This window comes from Scatophagus argus, chromosome 16, assembly GCF_020382885.2.
Source record: "Scatophagus argus isolate fScaArg1 chromosome 16, fScaArg1.pri, whole genome shotgun sequence".
NCBI lineage: Eukaryota > Metazoa > Chordata > Actinopteri > Scatophagidae > Scatophagus > Scatophagus argus.
Window position 1 is genome coordinate 6,685,866 of NC_058508.1, and position 12,654 is coordinate 6,698,519.

A 12,654-nucleotide genomic window follows, 5' to 3' on the forward strand; every position below is an offset into this window, starting at 1 on the left:
CATGAAGCACCATAAACAGGGCTAGAAGCTGTGAATGTACAACTCAGGAGTTATGAAATGCATTAAATGCAGTGTGCTGAAAAATAGCTCTGCAGACATCAGTAGCCCAGCTAAATGCACAATATTAGCTTTGATTTTCTCTGGGATGTTTCGCCTGTATCTCCCTGTACAGAATGCCCTGCTTATTATTCATACATTTTTAAATGCAGTTGCACAAGGGACCTGCTCAGTACAAGCACAATATTACAGTATTGGCAACTGAACAGTACTGGAGACTGCTGGAAGATAAATGCCCTTCTCAATGTCAGCTTGATGGCAATTGCTGAGACAGGGGTGGGTTTTCTTCATTTACTTTCATCATCCAGATTTTCCTATCTGTCCTGCTTTCCTGACCTCAAGTAATTATTATGCATTGCAAACAGAATCCTCAATCTCAGTGTTGATCTCTCTTGGATAAATAAAGGTAGGAAAAACAAAAATAGAGCACTCTGTGCTGTCTCAGAGGTGAACTGAAATGAAGGTCAGTTAAGTCTGAGCCTCTTTTTAAATTTAAGAATACACAACAGTTGTCAGACTGTCTTTGACATGGTCTACTGTAATGCCACACAGTCCAGCAAGAGCAGTGATGGTGTAGGGGAGAGGACAGAGCAGCCTGAGAGAACCCTGAGGGGGCTGGACGCCATCAGACGAGGCTGTGTGGAGCGCCAGCAGCAGTGCGGGTTGTTGAGGGGACAGACCCAGACCCAACCACTCCACCATACAGTCACCATATGGCCCTCGTTTCTCAGGCAGGCCTCTCTTCTCCCAGGAAATCCTGCCATTCCTGCCAGCCAGAAGACAGAGAAAGCGAGAGGGACAGCTTGTGTGCGACAGAAAGATCATTTATTTGAGAAAATGACAATGGATGCAATTCTGTAACAGCAAGCAAGAGAGAGAATGTGAAGAAAGGAGGTAGAGAGCCAGATAGACGCAGATCTGTGTGTCCACTGCAGTGGGCACACTAAGTCAAAGCTGGGGACACGTGAGAGCTGTGCATAAGAGACGCAAGAATGGATGTACTTCTCCAGCCAAATGAAACTGATGAAGAAGATACAGAGGTGTGTATGTGTGTGTGTGTGTGTGTGTGTGTCTGTTCCAGAGAAGAGGCAAACACAAAACAGCTTAAAAAGACTCAGTGCCAGATGCGTGAAACTTAGTTTTTTATTATTAATACTCAACACTTCATTTTGTTCATCATGTACAAAGAGAAAGAATAGTCTTATTTGAGCACTTATAATTATAGATATCAGTATTATCCTTATTAGAAGTACCTTAGTGTTTTTGTTTTTTGTTGTTATTTTTTTTGGTTTTTTTTTGCAATTTTGTCGTGATGTGATTAATTTCATGATTGAGATTAATTTGATCGTTTCCATACAAAAAAGAAGGTAAGTGTATCCCTCAGTACTCAGTATTTACACAACCTGTACAATTATTTGTTTTTGTGTTGTTTTCTGTTCGTATGGTGTAAAAATTCAGGGATTATTTCAAAGAAAGGGGCCACAAAAAGAGAAAAGAATGGCCAAGAATAATATTATGTATACAACCGATGCTAGTCATATGTTACATTTTTATCAACCCACAGTTAATTTAATCAGGCTGTGTAGTTTCACCGAACACGTGTTGTGTTTTCAGGTGTTTTCAGCAACCTGTTCATCTTGTGAAATACATTTAGTAGCAACCCCTTATGTCATCACGTCACTGTCACTTTTCACTCAGGTGAAACAAACCATTCTTGAGAATGAACAATGAAGATGGAAAACAGCAATATTAACAAACAAAATAAACTGTACACAATTTAATAGAAAATTTTGTATGCATCAATATAAAGCAATACCCATACATATATTAATAGACATACAGACAAGTAGAACTTCAAAAATATTAGTAAACAAGTTCTGCAGTGATTAAGGGAGAATTGGAAAAGCAGCTAAATTACAGGGACCTTCCCAACAAATCAGTCATATAATATCACAGTATAATTCTTCCTGCCTGCGTGAGAAAAACTCACTGAACACACTATGTCAGGAACACTGATGTGAAACAAACATATTGAACAGAAAACAGAAAAATGTAAAAAAAAAAAATCATAAGTCAGTTTTACATCAATCCCTGTAGCTGACCATATCATGCTGTTATTTGGTCCCCATGTGTCAGTATTCCTGACAGAAAAACACACGTCAGCTGAGGTGATATTTACATCCTACACCTTCAGGATGTTCCAGCCCACTAACTTGCCACAGCCATTTTCTTGTGTTGTAAAAAAAAAAAAAAAAAAAAGTGACACAGTGTTTTGCTCTACACAAGGCATTTGAACAAATGTGTTGTGGCATGCTCGTGTGCACAGAAGTGAAGCTGGGACCACTTTGGCCGTAAGGGAAATAAAGATTTCTGACGAGCCATGCTTACTCTGCATCACTGTCCGACCTGCACACGCTGGCTGCAGAGCAGAGCAGCTGGAGGCGGTAATGGCCTGATGATAGCATGTTTACCACAGTGTCAGGTGTACCTTGACTTCCCAACCAGCAGCTATAAATGAACTTGCCTTCCAACGCATGAAAAAAGAAAAGAACTGATGTATTGGCACATACAGTGCACAGTGAGAGCATTTTTAGTTTGGTCATGCTGTTGCAAATGAGGAGAAAAAAAATGTGGCGGTTTATATGAAAAATATGCAAACCGAACAGAGTTTACACGCACGCAGAAACATTTTTCACTTTTCAATCAACCCTCTAGACATGAAACAAGAGAGATGAATTTCTTCTCTCAGGACTGGGGAGAAGATTATAGAGACTTATTGGAATCAGTACCATACAGAAGAAGAGCAGGGGAAATAATTTCTGACTGCACGGGGGCAGAACTGCATATGTACACAACAAATTACAAATTATATTTCCAGTCTCATACAGAGAAACAAGCAGGGCACAAAGTTGCTCAAAATAAATTAGAATCTAATGCATTTAAATGTTTTCAGCAGTCAAATAACATGGTGCAGTAACATGTGAGCTAAAATAAAGCGACGGTTGATTCCCCTGAAGCAAAACTCTACAGGAAATGAACATGACACAACAAATGTTGCACCTTTTAATAAGGGGTTGCACAAATGCATTTCAGCTTCAAAGTGATTCTCATTTAGTTGAAACTACACTCGTTATTGGTTTTCCGCAATACTGTACTGAAATCCTCAGCAATATTAACAAAACATCAACACTGGGAAATATCCAGCGCGCATTGTGTGTGTACATGTGTTTATACATGTATGTGTGTGCATGTCTACACATACACACAAATATATAATATATATATTCCTTTACCACAGTGATGTCTATCCCAAACACAGAGAGGGAACAGGATAGGCCGGGCCGGCGATGGCTCTAAATTCTGTGTGCAGTCACCATTAGAGCCCAGGTCAAAAAACGGGCAACAAAAACACAAGTATCTTGAAAGTTTTCAACAAGGATTGCTGCTTAAAAATTAAGGATCACAATATACTGCCTCTATATGCAAATATCATCTATGTATACATGTAATATTGTATTACATAAATGTGTAGATAATCGAATTTATCTCAAAAAGCATGAAGAGTAGCTTACCTTAAAAAGAGAGAATCTAACACAATTCAAGGGAAACTTAGCAAAAACTCCTAAAACTAAACTTTCCCCTTTTTATCACCAAACGTCTACACCTACAGTAAATTATCCTCAGTTTCCAACACTTTAGTGAAAATATGAAAAAGCATAATTCTTAACATTATCAGTATACTGATTGGTAAACTACCATAATTAAGTAAACATGAGCTTTAAAGAAAAAGAGGTTCAATTATATCACTTATGATTAGTAATATTTGTGTCTTAACTATATTTTGCATATTTTTGTTCATGTATTTTTTTGTTTTTATGAGTTTTTATTATTGTTTTGTTTATTTCTTAAATTGCTGTAAAACATATTGAAAGTTACATCCTGCCTGTCTGTTTACTGTACAAAGTGAAAAGAGTTTTAAATATTTTATTTACAAGGAAAAGATTGAACATACAAATGCTGACACTGATTGATGCCCACTCCAAAGTCTTTCTTCTGCTTGTCTTATTTCCTCGTCATTCCCAGCACTCCCGTCTCCTTCTTATACCATCTTGCTGATTATGGTTGACCTGAACTTTCAAAATGTGTGCATATAAAAAATTCCAGAGATCCCATTCTATTTATTAGGAGGTTTGGGGGTGTGTGTGTTGATGAATCTGTTTGATTTAAGGCTAACTCCAACAGGCTCATTTTTGATGCTGTTACGTTTACAGCGAGGGAGGACGAGAGGCTGCTGAATTTATGAATTGTTATCATCGGGTTAGTAACAAAAAAAAAACGTCTGATATTGTTCAATTGTGATTTGTTTCCCTCGCCAAACACACACATACGCGCACATGCACACACACACTCACTCACTCACTCACACTCACTCACTCACACACACACACCAACCTATTACATGGGTGCATTTAGATTAGGGTATAAGATAGAAGTCCGCAATGACAAAGATCACACTTTTCACATTCCAGCAGCTCCAATCTCAGGCCAGCACTCCTGCGCAATCTCCTGCAGCCCTTGAACTTCTGACACCGTCAGCTAATCGAAGATCAAACCTTTAAATAACTCATAGAGGCTTCTTTATTCTGTACAGTAAAATGCTGAGTCATCATCAGACAGCTCGGGGTGGGGGTAGGGGGGGGGTTGATGGGACGATAAGGCATGTCTACTGAGTGCCTGAACCTACACTGAGTAAAAGGTCCTGTGCAATAAATGAGGCCTCTCCAGCTAAAAAGTCTATCTACATCAGTCAAAGTAAAAAGCTGCAAAGCTTTTCGCAACATGGCCTCCTTCCTGACGCCTCGGTCAGTGCGTAAGAGGCCTCTCTCAAATAGACATCCTCCTCAGCTCAAGCTTTTATCATTGTCATGCGGTAACAACACTTCTCCTACACATTTTGTAGCCTACATAAGCGACAGTGCATATATTAATGATACACAAAGTCCAGACAAAGCTTTCTGTGTGCGCCTCTCAGACCGCTTATGTGAGTGAAAAGTGACGCCTTCTGTGAGATACCAGTGAGAGGCCGAGAAAAGTAAGTGCCTGGTGACTGTTGTCATGTAACCTGAATAAAAAAAGTGGTCTAAAGGCTGCCGTGTTGTGAAGTGAGATGTCTATCAGTGACAGAGGGACATCCTGAATACAACTGCTTCACAGCCCATACTTGACATATGAAAAATTTTTTACGAAGTTATAAAACATCCCCCGATAGCGTTCTTGTATTGAAACCATCAGCAGTGGCGTCTCAAGCCTGCTGTAAATTTTTACTGCAGATTTGGCTCAAAAACATGACGAGACCACCGAGCGGCCTCAAAGCACGCTGGTCCGTCCTGGTGCTGTCGTGTGAGGACCGCATGCGAACTGGAGGAGACATCCACTGGAGACCGTTAAGGCACGTCCTTCCTCCCAGTATCTTCAGCTTCTGACGACATGTTGTTCACAGTAGCACAAGTTCAGGCCGACAAAAACTGTGTGTTTGTGTGCGTGCGTGAGTGTGTGCGTGTGCATTTTGATTTGTAATGAAATGAGGATCTGTGCGCTCTAAATGTGTTTTTGAGATCCTGTTTTTTCAACTAGGAGCAAATAAATATATGAGCGTGGAGTAAAATATTCTACAGAAAACAAAACCAGGAGTTGAGTCTTTGTGGCTTGTTGGCTGAACTGAAAACAACCATCCTGCTGCCACCAGGGGCAGACAGGACATAACTACAGATACTAAAACAGCAGTGAAATATTATACAAACAGAATATAAAACAAGAAAAACTTAGTGATATAATAAGCAGTGTTATCATAATCAGTACTAACATTTTTGTTATTCACAATGTTATCAATATTATTGTTGTTCTTATACCCTGTTTTTCTATAAGAATATCTTATTATCATTCATGATTGTATTTCTCATAGCAAACAAGATCAGCTCTTTTGGTGAAGGGATGAGGAGGAGGAGCGGGGGGGGCCGAGAGAGAGTGGGACGAGTGCAGGATGGAGAGAGACAGAGAAAGAGAGGGAGAGAGAGAGACAGAGAGATGGACAGGCAATGCTGTTTCCTTCCAGAGAGAGAAGGAGAGAGAAGCACTAGTCATCTCCTGTGTAAATGTGACAATGTCTCCTTTCTGCAGTGGCACAGGGGCAGATGGGCAGTTCGCTCCTCTCTCCACTCTCGCAGTCTTTCTTCATAAGTGCTCAGCGGGAGCTCTCAGACAGCCATCAAATCGCACCAGGCTCACATGTCCAATATCAAACTAAGATGAGGTGTCGCCTCTTTGAGATAATAACCAAGTACAATGACTTCTGCCTTACTGGTGGATGAAATTATGGACTTGGGAGTTGAGTACATTTGTGATGGTGAGGGGAATGTTAATTGACTGTGTTTGGACATAAAAGTAGAGTAGCTTTGGCCATTTCTGAGAGAGGGTTAACATCCCACACCTCCTCAGGGTGTCCTGATTTTTTTTTTTACCCAGATTTTCTTGCAAAATCAAGATTTTTTTCCCCTTCAACCCTTCATTTCACAGTCTCTACCTTTCAGTCTTTTCCTCCTCTAGCTCTCTCCTCTTTCACCTCATCATGCTGTCCCAATATGGGCTAGGGTTGCAGTGTGTGGACAGTGTCTTTAAAATCATCCCTGATCTCCTAACACTACACGCCTCTATTCCTCTTCTCCTTCTCCCTTGCCATCATCCGCTCCTCCTCCCCCTTTTTCTCTCAAACATCAGACTCAATGCTGGACAGTTTCTCGTACACATGGCCATTGCTTCCATTGAAGGGACGTGGGGGGCCGACCCCCAGCATGGAGCCATGGTGGTTCATTCCACCAAGGCTGAGCTCTTTCGGGAACCGGGGGGTCACATTGGACATCACCCCAGCCGTGGCAGACGCTGGCAGATATGACGCCGTGCTCATCTGGCTCCTGAAGTCACTTCGGCTGTTTTTGGCAACTTGTTGCTGCTGCTGTTGCTTTTTCATGTAATATTGTTTGGCTCCGTGCATCAGACACTGGTCATCGCCAAAGGTGGGTATAAAGGGGTTTTGGTTTACCCGGTCAGGGTAAAGAGATTTGGATAAAGAGAATGCTCCTCCTTCCATTAAAGACCTATCCCTGTCTCTCATGTCTCTTTCTCCGATGGAGCGGCGATGGAGGCCCTCGCCACCTCTGAATAGGCCGAATGGTGAGCCGGGTCCTTTGCGGCCCTCACCTCCGTAAAACAACGGATCCCTGTCTCTTTCCCTTTCTCTCTCCGAGCCCCCATGACGCTCAAATATGTGTGCGAAGGGGCTGGTGCCCTCCATGTAACGTTCTTTCTCCTTCAAGCTAACACTCCTGGGTGGGGGCAGCATCCCTCCCATACCTGCGCCACTCATCCCTCCACCTCCTCCTAGGCCCCCCATCAAACTTCCCATCCCACCTGACTCCTCTTTCTGAAGGTCAACAAATGTGTCATACGAGTGCTGCCGCCTAAGTGGTTTGCCTAATCCGCCACCCTTCCTCCTCTGCTGGCCCTGAAGTTGAGATTGGGGGCCTGCGCCCATACCTCCTCCTCCTCCCCCACCTTGCCCTCCCCCCATCTGTTCCAAGAGGTGGTTGTTGTCCTCACTGATGTCGTAGAGGTTTCCTGTTTTTTTACAGCCCTCGCAGCGCATGCAGGTTGCAGAGCTGGGTCGGCTGTTTCCTCCACCTCCTGAGGACCCGCAGCTCATACCACCACCATACCCACCACCTCCACCATGTATGGACATCTGCTTGCCCCCACTAGCCCGACAGTTCCTGCACTCCCACTCTCCTCCTGCCAGTCCAGATCCTCCCCCACTCTTCGAATCTGACTTTTTGGGTTTGCTCTTAAGAAAGTCGTCCACTGGAACCAGGGAGGTGCAGGTCGCAACTCCTCCATCTCTATTCCCAGGGCCCTCTGTCAGGTCCACATGTTCCCACTGAGGGACGCCCTCTTTGGGCCGAAACTGGTCCAAGTAAAAATCTCTAACGCTCTCTTTTTCTCTGAATAGATAGTTCCCTTCATTGTTTCCTCCTCCAACACCAACACCACCACCTCCTCCTCCTCCTCCTCTCTTCCGTTCAGAGGGCAAAAGCGGTGGTGAGGCAGAGCGGTGGCCGTGATAGTGATGGTGGCTGATGTGGTATGGTTTCCTCCTGTAGCCCAGCTCAATCTCGTCCAGTTCCCGTCTGGACTTGGCAGAGGCCGGCCTCTTTTTCAGGCTATCGCGGTACTGTTTGCGCTTCTTGGCATTACCCTCCAGGTTTCCATAAGTTACAGTGTGTGTGGAAATGTCAGAGACATCTGAACGTATATTCCCATCATCATCTCCTCTCCCTCCGCAGTAGTTATGCCCGGGAATATATGTGGAACTTGAGGCACCTCCCTTGAAGGAGAACTTTCCATACAGGTCCGGCAGGCCTCCCTTGAAGCCCTGGCCTGAGGGAGGAGTCTGTCCAGACAGCAGGTCAAACTTGCTCATGTTCCTGTGTGTAAGTGCTGAGCAGGGCTGGGTGGTGAAAATAGGGGCCACCCCTCCACCGAGGCTGTCACAGTCGAACATGCCACCCTCCAGAGAACTAGCACTGCCCAAACTATGGGGTCTGTTGGGAGGAGGTCCGCTGAGCCCTAGTGTTGAGCCATGGTGGTGCAGGTAATGGTCCTGGTACAGATTACTGTCCTTCAGGTGGATGTTGCCAAACGTCCTCTCCACCTCACTGATGTAGTCGCTGAACATATTGTCTTCTGGTAGGTAAGGTGGCTTGCAGTCTGAGTGGCCCGCCAAGCTGCGCCGGTGTTCGGAGATGTCATAAACAGAGGATTCACGGCGGATGAAGTCCAGAGCACTGTGTGGTGAGCCATTCACCCCTGACAGGGAGGCCATGTTCTTGGCGGTGCGTAAGAGGCGCATAATGTTGGAATGGGTGTTGTTCATGGTGGCTGATGGGGAGTTTAATGCTGAGCTGCTCTTCTCTTCAATCTGCACCCCGTGGATACAGCTGTAGATGCCCTGTGTGGGGGGAAAAAACAGACTTTAGTGAGTGAACATTTCAAACACTTGGTAAATCTAACCGTTATATTCACCAGCGTTCTATCAGTGAATAGGATTCTTTATTCTGATGTTGTTGATACCCTGCTCAATAAAAACAGTATATAGTATGCAAAAACAGATGCACACTTCACATGTATTATAGACAGTAACATGATGAGACAGTGGAAGAGAGTATACAGTATGAAGATTCAGAGAGGATAGAGTAGCTGGATGATTGATAAAGGCTAAGGGGCTATAAAAACCCCTGGGTCCCACTGGCCAATACCTTTAATCAATGTGATTAGAATTCAGCTGAACAATATCCTCTGGCGGTTATTAAACACCTCTGTTCCACTACCACTCAACACCACAGGCCACAACACAATCGCCTCCGAAGGGAAAGGCCATGCCAAGGAGACACTGGCTCAGTGTTAACGTGACAGAAAGATAAACTGCCCCATTTGCATTCAGTGATGTACGATACAATATTCAGATAAAAATGGATGCACCGAGGAGAGAAGACCAGGCATGACAGATGGGACGGTAAGGATCAGATCAATTCCAAACAATGATTTTACTCAGTTTTTCTAGATGTCTGTAAATAACTGTGGCAATAAAGAGACACTCTGGCCACTGTTAAAGACCAGCGATCAGCTGACCTCCATCCTGCTCGCCTCTACAGAGGTCAAGACTCTGCCAAGAGGTTAGGGGTCAGCCTGCTGTCAAATATTTTCTTCTGTTAAGCTATGACTCTTCCCAACCTCCTTCTCTGTTTCACTAATATGACTCGTTGACCCTCACTTCTCCTTTCCCTAACCACTCATTTCTGGTAGATAATTAGCTACACGGACAGTGCCTGCATTGCAGCAAAAAGGCCTTCATCCCCCATTCTGGTTTTATAGATAATGTTATTACTTCTTTCAATTTCACACTGTGTTAACAGCCAAGTATGTGAAGCTCGTCAGTGGCTAATAGCAAGAGAGGTTAGCATAAATACAAAATGACTCAACAGTATTGGAGTAATATGGGATTTGGATGGAATGTTAAAGTGGTGGACAAATGTATACACCCACCTGTGTGATATTTCAAGTTTTGTTTTTTGTTTTTTCACTTAGAACCATCTTTCAATGTTTATCTGGTCCTTTTCTGTCTCATCTGTGTTTCATTTTTCCATCTGTCTGTTTATACAATTTGTCACCCCTTCATCCCTTTTGTTTTCCTTCCTTTATTTTCCCGATTACACCCCACCTGCTGCCAAATCTGTCTTCAAATCTTCCCTCCCATGACTTCTATGACATCACCCCGTTTTGGCTTGAATTTTTTTGAAGCCTCGACCTTAATCTTTGGATGATCTTTCCTGTATGGATGACGAGGTTGTGTTATATTGAGCTATTAAGGCATTTGTGGGCAACACTGGTAAAGTTGTTAAATATGATTTATTATTTTGCACAGATAAGCAACAACCACAATTGAAAACAACAACTTAATAATGTACTGCACCAAATCTTGGATATTTAACAAAGTGATTGCTGCTTCATATTCGACCGCAGATTCTGTCTGTTCCACATGCCCACATAATGTAACAGTTGGCAGATTGCTGCTGGCCCAGTGCTACAGTAGCTGATTATTTGGGAAGGATGTGTGAATAGCAATAACTGTGGCCTGAGGGTTCCTAAGAATTTTCAATCCACCAGGGGATCAGAGAAAAATCTATAAGTGATTACACTGGTACAGAGAGGCAGGAAATCAACAAGTAACTAGCAGCCCCCTATGTGAGATTGCAAAGAGCGCCTACTGTACATGCAGCAGCTCATAATTGAATACAGCCTGTGTGTGGTATACATATGTGGTGTTAAATGCAAACGACATGACGCGAGAACTGTGAAAAGCAGAGTGATTGAACCTCTAATACATTTACTGTTCTAGAGTCATTAGAGGCTTTCCAAATCGATGTAATTAATTTGTTACAGTGTTGCAGGTGGGACCCGGAGGAGCAGGTAGCCAGGGGACAGCCACTCACAAGGCTGCTGAGGGAGGGAACGCTAACCAACCATGAAACCATGACCGAAGCCACGTGACTCACGCCAACCGTGACAGATGTCTCATTTTTTACACTGCAGAGCTTAAATGTTAATTGCAGCAATAACAATAAAGTTTATTGGATTATGCTGTGAAATTAAAAAAGCGGAATCAATCTGAGTGGCAGAGCAAGAAAAAAAAAAGAAAAGAAAGGAAGAAAAGGCTGAAGAAAGAAAGGCCGAAGCTGCAGACAAAACACTAGTGTAAATGAGAAGGAGACAATGTGAGGCTGTGGTCGAGAATTGCGGAAAGATAATAAACCGTAATTTCCACTCTTGATGTTTTGCATTGCCCAGGCTCTGTGCTACATATGCAAATGAACCCTCTCAATGAATATTTCCGCTGAATATTTTAACATACTGAATCATCTGGCTGTATTTGTGGACACACGGAGTTCATTTACATTGCCACATTGCAGCAAAGACAGAGGTAATTTCTGTAAATGAGAGCAATCACTGAATGTTATACAAAGCATAATAGCTTTCAGATCTAGCTCCCATACAAATTATAATGATCTAATAATCAAAAACAACACCAAGCTGCCTGTCTTTGGAAATGAGAAGTCAACTGACATTTTAACAGCCGATATTTTATGTTCCCACTACATAAACAGATGCCGACACGCACACACAACCATAAACAAGGCGACAGCAACAATGTAAAATTAACACCATACAAAATAATCAAAGTTGGGCACTGGAGTGTAATATTAGATGAGGAGGGGGGGAAATGTTATGTTGGGTTTTTTTTTTCATAGCCTTGCTTTCTTGGCACAAGCAGCTCGGGCACCACAGCAGCATATCAAATGGAGGGAGAGAGCACCAGTGTGTGGCTCTCTGCTGTAAATTAGCCACGTGGTTTAGCCTGCAGCGGTTCACCTTCACAGGCATGCAGTGAATTACGCCGAAGCCATGTCAAAACAATTGGAATGCAAATCAAATACCTCGGGGGTGACTTTGGTCTCCTGGGATCCAGTAATCTACCCTCTCCAGTTCTGTGGCTGACTTTTGTTGAGTGAAATATTGATTTGGGCTCAACATTTTGTAAATATTTACCTCATGGGCATCAGTAAAACCCAACCATCAAGACAAGAGGAAACAGCTCCTATGTCTGTTTATACTTTGGAAGTGAGAGGTTTGCACGCTCATTTCCAACTTTAGCATATAGGTTTTACAGACAGTGAAGTTCATGATGTCTTGATGTATAAGCAAGTAATGAAGGGGACTTTATGGACAAGGAGGAGTCAATGTTCCAGTAGTAAACTGGAGAATTCTAAGCAAGTTGCATGCTTTGGTGAGAGAGTGTAGCTGCTAGGTGCTGCAATATCATGTTAGCCCTTGCCCCATTCTGTCCTATGTACCCCCCACACATTTCCTGTCTTTCATCCAAACTGAGAAAAGACCAATCCCAGCAATTTATTCTCAATGATGTCGGGAAAG

At 43.2% G+C, this 12,654-nt stretch overlaps 1 protein-coding gene across 1 annotated transcript in view; it reads right to left on the reverse strand.

Annotated features, from left to right (window-relative positions):
- Positions 1-1,192: 1,192 nt before the first annotated feature.
- LOC124073809 (glutamate receptor ionotropic, NMDA 2B) overlaps positions 1,193-12,654 on the reverse strand; it is a 116,315-nt gene continuing 104,853 nt past the window's right edge. Inside the window, exon 18 of the mRNA XM_046416325.1 lies at positions 1,193-9,115. Within this exon, the coding sequence (XP_046272281.1) occupies positions 6,821-9,115 (2,295 nt within the window). The 3' untranslated portion in view covers positions 1,193-6,820. The remainder of the gene's footprint in view (positions 9,116-12,654) is intronic.